At 39.6% G+C, this 12,068-nt stretch overlaps 1 protein-coding gene across 1 annotated transcript in view; it reads right to left on the reverse strand.

Moving 5' to 3' along the window:
* LOC121962908 (transmembrane protein 163a) overlaps window positions 1-12,068 on the reverse strand; it is a 33,906-nt gene that overhangs the window by 4,198 nt on the left and 17,640 nt on the right. Inside the window, exons 6-8 of the mRNA XM_042513229.2 lie at window positions 9,103-9,199; window positions 1,185-1,296; window positions 778-919 (exon numbers count right to left, since the gene is read on the reverse strand). Coding sequence (XP_042369163.2) covers window positions 778-919; window positions 1,185-1,296; window positions 9,103-9,199 — 351 coding nt within the window. The remainder of the gene's footprint in view (window positions 1-777; window positions 920-1,184; window positions 1,297-9,102; window positions 9,200-12,068) is intronic.

A 12,068-nucleotide genomic window follows, 5' to 3' on the forward strand; every position in this document is an offset into this window, starting at 1 on the left:
ATTTTAGGTTCTGGGTGTTACTTAAGTTAGAAAACCTCAATGCATTTGCAGTAAGGATTTTCATAAGAGCAGCACACTTGTTTAAAGGTGAAGAGTGTAAAATTTAGGGGGATTCAGTGGCGTAGGTGGTGACTTGTAGACTGCAACCACCAATCACCAGAAGCCAAATTATCCATAGAGGTCTCTTCCTTTTCAAAACAAACACACCCCAGTGATTTGAACCAGGGGCGTGTTTAGGGAGTGGCCTGTGGTTGCACGGGGCAACCCCTTGAATATGATTGGCCGCCCGAAGTGCCACCTCGCTATGACTGGCTATCTGTGCAGTCAGTTAGAGCCGTTTGACTATCAAACTGAGATTTTGTTTACAGGTGCAATTCGGTCTTAAACCTGAGAGGCAGTAATGTGTCTAGGCTGACTAATTTAAAATTGTAAATCAAAGCTGTGCAAACACCTGTGTCCGCAGCAGCGCTCATACTTCATGCCAACCCTGCATGAATCAGTGTCCCACTCAGGCCACCCTAGTAAAAAGTCTACCACTACTTTAAACTGATCAAAAACCATATATATGATGTTTGTAAGAGATGTATAAGAACCAAAGATGTTAAGAAACCATCATAGATCTGTTATATGAGGCACTCATTCCCCATAAACAAACAGAAAACAGTGACAGGGGAGATGTATAGCCAGGTTATACATCTCCAACACATCTCCAACACATACAGTTGGCTATAGCCAGCCAACCGTATGTGTTATCAAAACTCTCTTGTAATCACTTACTTGATTCCATAGGCGAGGATGATCAGACCTATGAGGACGCCTATTGTCCCGTCCAGGTACCACACCTGGGGTTCATGCTTGAACACCTCAGCGCTTATGAGGATGGAGAACCCCATGATTCCCCCGACCAGAGAGTTAAATCCTGAAAAGAGAAAAAACAGTCACGTTTTAGCTGAGGAGGGGTTTGTAAGTGTTGGAATTCAGCCCTCGTTGTGTTTGGGCGTCCCTCAGACACCTGCTAAGAGTCTAATGGACATGTGACATTGCTGGCTGTGGCTTACATGTTAAGTGTCTCGTGACATGACAGATTCTTGACATGCCTCTAATATCTGTCAGATACTCAAAGGTCATCTCGTTAAACCAAAATGCACCTGGCTCTATGTAGGTGGCAAACGACAGGCACCTACCATCAGTGATGAGGGCCCTGCTCGTGAGCACTTTGCCGAGCATAAACTTGATCACGGCGAGAATGATGCACACCAAGCCGCTGACGATGGACACGCTGAACAGGAAGTCATCCTGAGAGACAGACGGAAGCACAGAGACAAAGTGAGAGTCATGTTTTTTTTAACTTAATGATCAGTTCTTTGTTAATCACCTGGTCATGTCACTGTTGTCCCACAGGGTTCAATCCTTGGTCCTCCCTCAAAGTGTACCACTGGTTGATCCATGTCACTTTGAGGCCCAACAGCTTGTTTGATGTCAGGTATTATGATAATGACAAAAATAAAAAGTAAAAACTGTACTATAACTGTACAGGCAGCTGTGAGTGTTTTGTGTTCTGGGTTTTACATCCCACTGAAAGGCCACTCGCAGTCTGAGCAGAAGACTGCAGACACCACGAAAAAAAGAGGAATTTAATTTAGATTTTGGTTTACAGTTAATGTTTTCCTGCAGAACTGTACTTTTTTAGGAAAGGGGCAAAAACAATATCTATCATTAAGTATCTTACTTTAACATGATTTTAAGTAGTTTGTGAGTTAGTGAACTAATAAGACTTTTTTTTAGCATTTATTAAAGGGGACTTATTATGCTAATTTTTTAGGTTCCTCCTTGTAATTTGGGTACTCACTAAAGCGTGTTTGAATGCTTTTATGTTTAAAAAAAAAAACTGAATTTCCCTCAGACTGCATTGATGTTAGAGGGGCCATTTACACGGCAACGGTTCTTGCATGACAGTTGCGGTATGGCGTTATCTAAAGTTTACTTTTACATTTCTATCGACAGGAAGCCAGCAGGGAGGATTGTAATGGAGCTCCGGTCTGATGTGGTCCCAAAGGCTGCAGAAAACATCAGAGTTATGTGCATCGGAGAAAAAGGTTTTGGCTACAGCCTTTCATTCACACGACGTCTGTGCTCTCAGCATCTCTGCTATAATGACTATAACAGTACGGAGACAATATCATACATAAGCAAATGCACACTGTGTGGTGCCATCAACTTTCATATCACTCTCCACATACATTTGCCACTTATGGAAAAATAGAGATATAGGAACCTATTTGTATACAATGTGGCGATGCCTAGAGGTGGAGCTTTTCTGGTCTCAAGTGGCTTCTCTGATAGGATTTATAATTGTAATCGATGTACTCCGATAATTTTACTTCTAAATGTTGATTCCTCATTATCCCTTGCTTTTAGGCTTGACAGCTGCAAAGAAAATTCTTACACAGAGATAGAAATCCCAACATACACTACATATTACTCAATGGGCTGCTCGACTACATGACATAATATCTCTGGAACTGTCTATTGCCCGGTCCAATAAGGTCATGGTGAATAATACTGAAACTCTGGCTAAGGCAGTGGAGAGGGTCAGGCAAAATTCACCTTAATGAATCAGGTTGGTTATTATTCCTAGATTCACTTTACCGAGTTGTTTTTGTGTTTTGTTTTGTTTGGCTTCTTTTACATGGAGGAGAGAGGAATGATATGAGCAATTATTTCTGTGTTTGTTTGTTGTTGTTTTTTTTAGTATTTCTTTATTTTATTCTATTTATTTATCATTATTATTTATTTCTGTGAGTTTTTTTTCTTCTTTTTTAAATTGATTCATTAATTTTAAATCATATGACTTCAAGAACATTCTAAGCCAGCCTGTGTGGAGAAGGGAGGGGAGGTTTAATGTGTTAATGGGCACATATGGATAAGATGCGGCTCAGTGTATGAGGATGCGCTATTGCACTGGTTGTTATTATTTGTTATTGTACCTTGCACAAAACTAAATAAAAATTTGATCATTAGAAACATGAGAGATTAAAACATAGGAGACTTGACTTGGACTCTAACTCAAAGACTTGAGAATCAAGTTGGAAAACGTAACTTGTCAGCATCTCTGCAACAGAGACAACATCACTTCTCTCTCTCGACCACTCGTTGAAATCATGCTCAAATAATGGTTATTCCTTTGCGTCTCATCGCTCTTATTTAATTACTTTTCCAGGAAATGATCTCTATCTCATCATATGCCTTTTCTTGACCTGACACGGTGGTTTTAAAGAACTTCAGGATTACTTTCTTGTTGCACCTATTGTGAGCCTAAATCACAAACTGAATGCACACAGGATGGGTGGAGGAGAAGAAGGGATGGATGAGAAAAGAGAAAGGGAGCTGCAGAGCACTCAGTGCCTCTGCGGCAGCATTAATATTGCACTACGGCCTTGGAGCCATGAAAAGCTACTTTGGCGAGCTTGCACACATCAAAGAGGAGATGGAGAGAAAACCTCAGCATGCTGCATAGGCCTGAGTCAGTGCTGTGACTCAGCTGTGAGAATAATAACTTAATAGTTAATTATTCTCAAAATATTGGATACATTCTTCAGCAACAAGGACAAATATTTAATTTCAGCAAATACAAACCTACAATTATTTTTCAAATGGAAGCTATTCATCATACACCATCTTAGCTATAAGGAACAAATTATAGACTATATTTAGTCTTTTTTCTCCTTACTGCAGCTGCTTTTCGTAGTTTATGAGTATTACTCACACCGAGGCTATGTGGAAGACCTAATGGATGCGGACCGTTCACATAATGGCTGGTGCATCATTACGCTTACAATATTATCAATGAAACCAGCTATAATAGCTGTGAGAGCAGTGGTGCATGTGCACAGCGGAGATCCACTCTACAAACGTAATAAAAGGCAAGTCTTCTTTTTACATTTTTTACGTGAGACATACAACACCTTTTTGCAGAGACATTGATCATAAAGTGTCTATATTTTTTATTTAATAAACTATGATACACAGGAAATGACTTTGTGATGCCAAAAAGTCAACGAAACACCAAAATATTTCCTGTTAATGTATAATTAATGTAAATTAGCTACTTTGTATCAAACTGGGCTTCCACTTTTGGGTCTTAATCACGCGGTCAGTATTTTTTTTGACAGTACCAGCTAGCAATTTCTTTGTAACTTTATCCTTTACAAAGTCTTCTGTAGTCTGTAAATGTTTACCTAACCATATTGCATTACATTAGTGCTGTGCAGAGTCCAAAAATTTAAGAAACATCCCAAAACGAAAGCTGAATCACCATCTGCTTTGAATGTGACTCCTCCAGCTCTATGCTGTATGTTCACTGCAGGTATAGTCAGCAAAAGATACATTCTGCTGCACATCCGCTCTGCAAACAATCCAAATCTGTTATGTCTTAAGTGTAGCCAAAGCCATAGCTTAACTGTGAAGCGACTGCTGTGTTCTTGGCACAAAGCTATCAGACCCTGGTCCTGGCTGGCGGGTTTGAACCCAGAACACTCTTGCTGTGAGGCGACAGTGCCTACCACTGTACCACTGTGCCACCCCAAGATACTACAACTAGAAGTATTTTACTACTTAAAGTACATCATGTTTGATGGTATCTGGATATTGCATTCCTCAAATATTCAAATCAACTTTAAGAGGAATCCCCCCAGTAAAGTTATCATCAATATTCATAGTGCACTAGCCGGCATTTTGACCCATGAGAAACAGAAATGCCCACACACACACACACACATACACACACACACACACACGGGGGAGAAAGGAGAGGAGGGAGAGCTCATGACAGACAGAACCTGCCCAGAATGTGAACACAGTTCTTGACATTTACATATAACTTACAGAGCTGCTGGTGCAGAATACGAAGATGTTATTATTATTAGATATAATTATGCATGAAAAGTTTAATCACAGTGGTACTATCTGGTCTGAAAGTTCAGGTCTGGCGTGGCTCCACTGAACACAGCTACAGATTTGAAATTTGTCTCGTCTTTCGCTTGGGGATCGTGTATTTCAAAGGTTTTCTGGGGGCTTCTGAGTGGATTTCATAAGCACAGGGGTTGTGAAATCTTCTCAACTCTCAGAAGTCACTGCAACTCTTCAAATTCATTTAACATATAAAGGAGACCCTGTTGAGAGTTAAAAGGTCTCCACCAAACAGTGATGAAATGCCTGCATGAGGACCACAACTTTGTTTTGGCTGCTAACCGACATTAATTGGGCTCAGAGGAGCAGCAGAGCAGGAACAGTCAGGTGTCAAAAACCAAACATCCTCCCCCTCATGCCTCCTCTTCCACCCTCTCTGTCTCTGCCCTCCTCTTCCTCATGACTGCATACCTAAACAGCTGCTTATTAACATTTCATAGCGAGAAGGAGCGCGAGGCTGTGAGAATAAACCGTATTTCTAGCATTTGAATACTGAGGGCGGCTGTGAGCCATACACACGCTATATTTAACTCAAAGTGTGATGCACCAGAAAGCAGAGTGGTAGAAGCCAACTGTGTGACAGAGGAGGAGCGGGTCGACTCAGAAAAACACAATCTGTCTGCCTCGCCGCTCCCACAGTCGGCCTTTGTTTATGCTTTGCTGCTCGCTGTCAGTCAGGCCCGGCGCTTCCCCTCGCTGCAGCCACAGATGAAGAGATGGAAAACACAGTTGGTCTGAAACATCAATAAAGGATTTGGAGACTAATTGAATTTTGAGCCTGAGTGAGCTGCAAAGGCTATTTGAAACCCCTGAAATGTGCATGTCTCATCACGGTATATTTCTGTTCTGCATCTGGACCAATAACACGAAAAAAATGATTTAGATGCATTCAACTGTGTTGATGAATTTTGTTTTTTATGCTTTTCCCAAAATCTAACCTTAACAGAGTGTGGAGTATTCCACTGTGAAGTCGGTCTGTTCTCTCCGTCTATATTTCATAACAATATCACAACAAGCATGTTGCAATAATACAAGGCAGGGAGTAAGTTATTGAGTTGGAAAGTTAACCGAAATGAAATCTATACTCACAAGAATAGAATTATGTACAAATAAACACAGAAACACCAGCTAAATCCTGTCTGACCCACTCCAAAATACCAATTCCTCACCCATTAAACAGATCTTCATCTGTTTACCCTTTTATCAATCTAGATTTGAAACTTAGCATCATCATCACCACCTGTAACAACAATATGAAGCAGAAGTAAAATCAAAGATTTTTAGTAATGTATAAATGGTATGGCACACTTCATTTGTGGACTCATACAAAAGTAATTCCTCTCTCTTCCTCATCTGCAGAGACTCTGCCCTTTCCCCAGGTTTTTAATTTTCCTTCTTATTTTGCTGTGTAGCCCACAGCCAATAAAAGCGCTGCTGGGGTCAGGACGAGAGTTATTATGGCGCTTTTCCTTTTTTACTGATTTTTGTTTTTAATTCAGATTAGACTTAGTTAGTTTCCAGTGAGTGAGCCTGTTTCAGTTTAGTTTTTCTGTTTAAAAAAGTTCTAATTTTTATTTAGATTTTATCAATTTCAGTGTTAGCTTTTAGTTTTTTATTATAATATGGGCGGTATTTGTAAGGGGCAAGATTTAAAAACAACAATACTTTGTGAAGACAACTAACTCACAATCATGTAGACATCCCAGTCTCCAAAACATGCAACGCCTTTCATAATTGTTGTTGACAAATTTGACAAAATTGAAAAAAAACAAGACCATGACATTTCCCATATTTGTTAGTAAACAATATCCTATAAATAGAGTTTTTATTTTTATGTCAGTTATTTTAGTTATTTTTCACACATACGTAATTTTGGTTTAATAGAGTTTTAGTTAGCTATAGTAACCTTGGACTTTATAAAAAGAGAAGGATCAGACCGTAGCAGCAGACATATAAGAGGAAGCTGCAAAAATGTTGCTGACGGTGCTGAAAAAACACACAAGAAGAGGATGAACAGTGATGTGGAGTCATCCTGTTTTCTTTTGGACAGGTAGGTGCCAGCGGTTAGCTTAGTTAGCTCGCTAGTATTGGTTTTTCCATTACAAAAAATATAACGTTCCTACGATAGCACAGTCGCAGAGAGAAAAGGGGCTAAATTTGGATGTAATGTTTTTAGTTATTTACTGACAGTTTATATATAGTATATCTTTAAGTAAAGCAGCTACACAAGATTTTCTTTTTCTCAGAATGAAATTAAAAAGTATATTTTCAAACTGATGTTCGAGCGCATGATTTCTTTTCTTTGCTGTAGTGTGATACAGTTCAGATGTGAAGCTTTTAAGATTGTATGTGCTGCTGTTTGCTCCTTTAAGAGTCTGAAATAAAGTCTTCACACAACTGGTAAAATCAGCCTGGGAGTTGTACAGTAGATACTGCCATTATTTAAAATGTGTAATCATGCATTTGAGGCTAAAACAGACAGCAACAATCAGTTTCCTACTTTCAAAATGACACCAGTGTGAATTAGATCCCAGAACTAAAGCAGAAAGAGGCACTGAGGGCCTGAACAGCAATAATCTCTCAACAGGAATTCAGCTCACCAAAGCATCATGTTCCCATATTTACTCATCATCACCATCATTAGCTTCAGATCCTCAACTGCGCAGCTACGGAGCTGACTACTGCCCGGCAACAGGGCAATAAAACTATGAGATTTGTGACATTCTTCGTACAGCAGCAGCAACACTGTTAAACCTCTGTCACACACACATACGCTGATGGACACCCTGATGGACACCTCACAGTCAAAGACTGGTCGGTGTTTTAAAGCAAGTAGCCATTTTTTGAATAAAAGTTGTTGTTTTTTAACTTAATTCAAGTGCATTTGTTCCTACTCCACGCATGAGTGCATCAAGTTTGTTTTATCCAACTTCACATTGCCTGCATTACAGCCTACTAAATATGAAAATGAAAGAGTCAAATATGATAATAGTTTGACGATTCCCAAATGCACCACTGCAGCCTTGACACATCAAATTTAATTAGAATCAAATCAACAAGATGTGATTTGTGGTTTCTTTGGCCTGAAGACAAAAAGCCAAAACCTGCCATCTGTTCAGTCACACTGAGCTGCTCCTCTTTATATCCTGACCTTCAGCTGGACCTGAACCACCAACCAGTCCTCCAGTGACCAGCACCACGTGACGGCCATCTTATCAGATTTACTGCCAGTTCAAATGGCAGGACGGGGACAGAATTGACCACATTATATCAGCAGCTTCATGCAAATCACGTGAATAATGGTCAGCATGTTTGTCTTGGATGCTGAGAAGAACACTCAGATTTTGGGAGGGTAATGTTGGAAACAGGCACAAAGTCAGCAGGGCATTTTGGATTCTGAGAGAAATCCTCGTCACTGGCAGACTGGTCGTACCACAGCAGGCAGACAGAGTAGTGTTAAAAATAACCACAAATTCCACCAAAAAATCAGATTAAACACCAAACTACTGGCATCAGTTCTGCATTATGACTCCAGTGAGATGGATCAAACCGTTAAGTGACCCTGTTTGACTTTTTCATTGACAGTGATGCAGCTGTCACAATGTACGACAGACTGTTCATGTGTTAATGCATGACAACCTGTCCCTCATGGTCGAGGCTATAATTCAAATATCTCTATCTCCAGTTTGAATCTAATTTGAACCCCTGCACTGCATCAGAGCCATTTCCTGCACACTGATATTTACTGTACGATGTCATATATGATAAAAACGTGGTAATTAACTATAATCAAGTTTTTTGTTGTGAAATATTTCTATGCAGCCTAGAAAATTGGTTTCATGTCTTTAAAAAAGAAGGCAATAAACAAACAATACAAGACATGGCTGAAACATTAGCAAGAAGTCATTTAAAAATTACAGTAAAATTATCTGAAAATAAGCCCTTATCCCTTTTTTAAAATTAATTTTCAGTTCTTTTTTTGTCACCTTTTACTTGTTTCTTGTAGTTTTTTGGACTTCTGGCCAAGTTGTTCGTGCCTTTTTCTCAATTTCTTTTTAAAGAAATCAAACCAATATGTTCAGGTTTCAATGGGTTCAATAGCTTGTGAAAGGCAGATAATGGATAAATTCTTACCACTTCAGGTAGCAGCTTGGTGGCCAGGTCGTGGATAGCCTTACCCAGAATGCACAAGGAGGACAGGATGAAAATAACGCCCAGGATAACACAGGCTCTGTAGAGGAAAAGAGATGGAAGTAAACAGTGATGAAGAGTGCATTAATAACCACACAAACACAAATTACAGTTCCTGTGCCAAGTTGGACAGTGTGAGCCAATCAATAGTGTCCGCGCTCATTAGCTGAGGTGGCCGTCTGGTTATCTATCATGTAAATGTATTGACAGCGGTGTTGCTGAAAGACACCAGTAACCACCTGCTCTCTTTTAGCAGCATTAAGTGTCACCACAGAGAAAATGACACCTTAACACGACATTATGGTAGGATGGTCAACAGTTTTTCAGAGCACTGCTCGGCAGAAATCACAAAGCTGCGTACTCAACTTATGTTTCTGCGAAAGGTTTCGGTCGTTTTCATGGTAAGATCTTCCAACTGGCTTGTTTAGTTACATCAGAGCATCCCGATCGGTATATATATATATATATATATATATATATATATATATATATATATATATATATATATATATATATATATATATATATCCTTGTATTTACTTTGTATCTATCTTTATCCATTTCCATTTTAACAATGACGGGATTTGAAGTCAGTGAGTTAATCACAGAGGGGGAGATTTACTTACTTACACTGAGATGACAATGAGAGAAAAAGTAAAGGAAATTGTCGATTTAAACAAACAAGAGCAACAATGTTTTGGTCCAGCAAATGAAGGACATTGATAAGGAGGTGCACTTTTGGTATTTTCGGATGTTTGCCAACTGTTTTGATGATCAGATCAACCGGATATGACCCCATGTTGCTCACGCCAGGACACACAAAACTATCCTGACAGCACTGATTGAATATATATAGTGTTTGGTTAAATTTGGGCACAAACAGAGCAGCAGAACACCAAGCTGAATAAAAAGTGAAGCATTCATTGCACTGGGTCAGAAAGAATGAGTTCACTGGCCTCTGCAGTAGCTGCTCCTCTCATCTATCAATCTGATCATCAGTTTTGATCAGATCAACAGATCAATTATCCACCACAACTCAAACTTTGCAAACTGCTGCTGAGGAAAAAAAAAATAAATAAAAAAATAAATTCCCCTTGCGCTACATTCAAGGACCCGCAAAAACGTCCAGATTTAGAGAAATGACACAGAGCGATAAAAAAGTGACACACACAGAAGATGACAGGAAGTTGCTGCCCGAACATAAATCAGGCTTTATGCTGAGAAAAAGACAGCTAAACCTACATTTATCTATCACCCTAAATGAATCCTGAATGACAGCTGACTGCATTTACAATTACATATGAAACGAAGATGCTCCATCAAGACTTATTTGGAAGCAGCAGATGTCCTTTAAAAACCTTTAACCAATTAACAAAGTCCAGAGGGAGACACAGATCAACTGCAGCATATGCCCTGGTCATGCATGGCTACCAGTGTGTGCTCAATTCAGATGGCTGCTCTCAAACCACATTTTTAGTGTCCTGGGTTTTTGACCGGATGAGGTAACCAAGGCAACACCCAACATCACTACAGGAAGGCCATGGAGGGGCACGCACACACACACATGCTGGGAGCTCTCAATCCCCACTAACAGGCCCCCTGTGGGGTGCAGAGGATGAAAAAATGACACCGTGTCTCTAAGCTGCTGTTGGCTCCACAACGACAACAACAAAACAAAGATGTGAAGGTTTCCAGCAAAACACAGCGTCTTTTCCGTCACATGCATCACATCACAGGTGGATGACATCACTATCAACACAACAGCAACCGCAACAACAGTAATTCACTCTAACATTTGCCGCAGTCATGTCAATTAAGGTGTTTTTGTTTCGAAGGGCTCCCTCTTTCATTGGGAAACAAAATTCCCTAATTTGTCTTGTTTTGACATCTTGAGCCTGTTGCCTTGGCAACCGGTCTGTACCTGTGCATCACTATTCAGCCACATCTCTTCGATCAAACTTAAGACACAAAGAAAAAAAGAAATTCAAGAATAATATTGATTCTCTGGATATGCTTCACTAATTTTCTCACTAACTGTCCAACAATTAAAAAACAGCCAGAGGAGAAAAACAAACAATGCTTTAGAGTGTGTGTGTGTGTGTGTGTGTGTGCGTGTGTGGGTGTGCTTGTGTGTGTGTTTGTGTGCGTGCGTGTCTGTGTGTGAATGTGTTTTAGCTGATCCATGTGTACATGTCATACATGTCGACTTAAGTACATGTACATACGTGCGTTTAAGTTCTCACTTTCTCTCACTTTTCTGAGATAAAGAACATTTATGTATGAATATGTGTGTGTGTGTGTGTGTGTGTGTGTGTGTGTGTGTGTGTGTGTGTGTAATACAGAGAGAAGCCTGGCCTCTCAGCGAAGACAATTACCAGCTGAGTAGCTTCCTGAACTTTATCCATATTCTCCAATTAGCCGCTGAAGTGACATAACGAAGGCTGCTGTGAAAAAATGATTTTGTGTGGATGTTTTAATGAGAGGATTTAACACACTCATATATCAACCAAAAACACAACTTCTACAGCATGTGACTGAAGACAGAAACTTCTATATATCTTGATGATATAGATGTATTATTCTGGTTTTGGATTTTGAATATACAATGAGACAAAATCATTGACTTTTGTTTATAGTTTTCTTAATTAAGAGCATATGTTTTTTGAGGGGTTTTTTTACATTGGAAGTAAGTGATGGAAAAACCTTTTTGTTTTTTGTTTTATGCTGTTGATTCATAATTTAATTGGCCACTGTCACTGTCTGTGGGACACACCCTCTGCTCCCTACATCTCCCCTCACCCCCTAATTCCCTTCCCTTGTCCCTCACCTTTGCACACAAAAATGAGTAAGAGTTTATGTATGGATATATAAAATCTGCATATGTGCAGCTTAAAAATGTATACATCTAC

This window comes from Plectropomus leopardus, chromosome 24 (assembly GCF_026936395.1).
Source record: "Plectropomus leopardus strain MGB_pleo_1.0 chromosome 24, ASM2693639v1, whole genome shotgun sequence".
In the NCBI taxonomy this organism is placed as follows: domain Eukaryota; kingdom Metazoa; phylum Chordata; class Actinopteri; order Perciformes; family Serranidae; genus Plectropomus; species Plectropomus leopardus.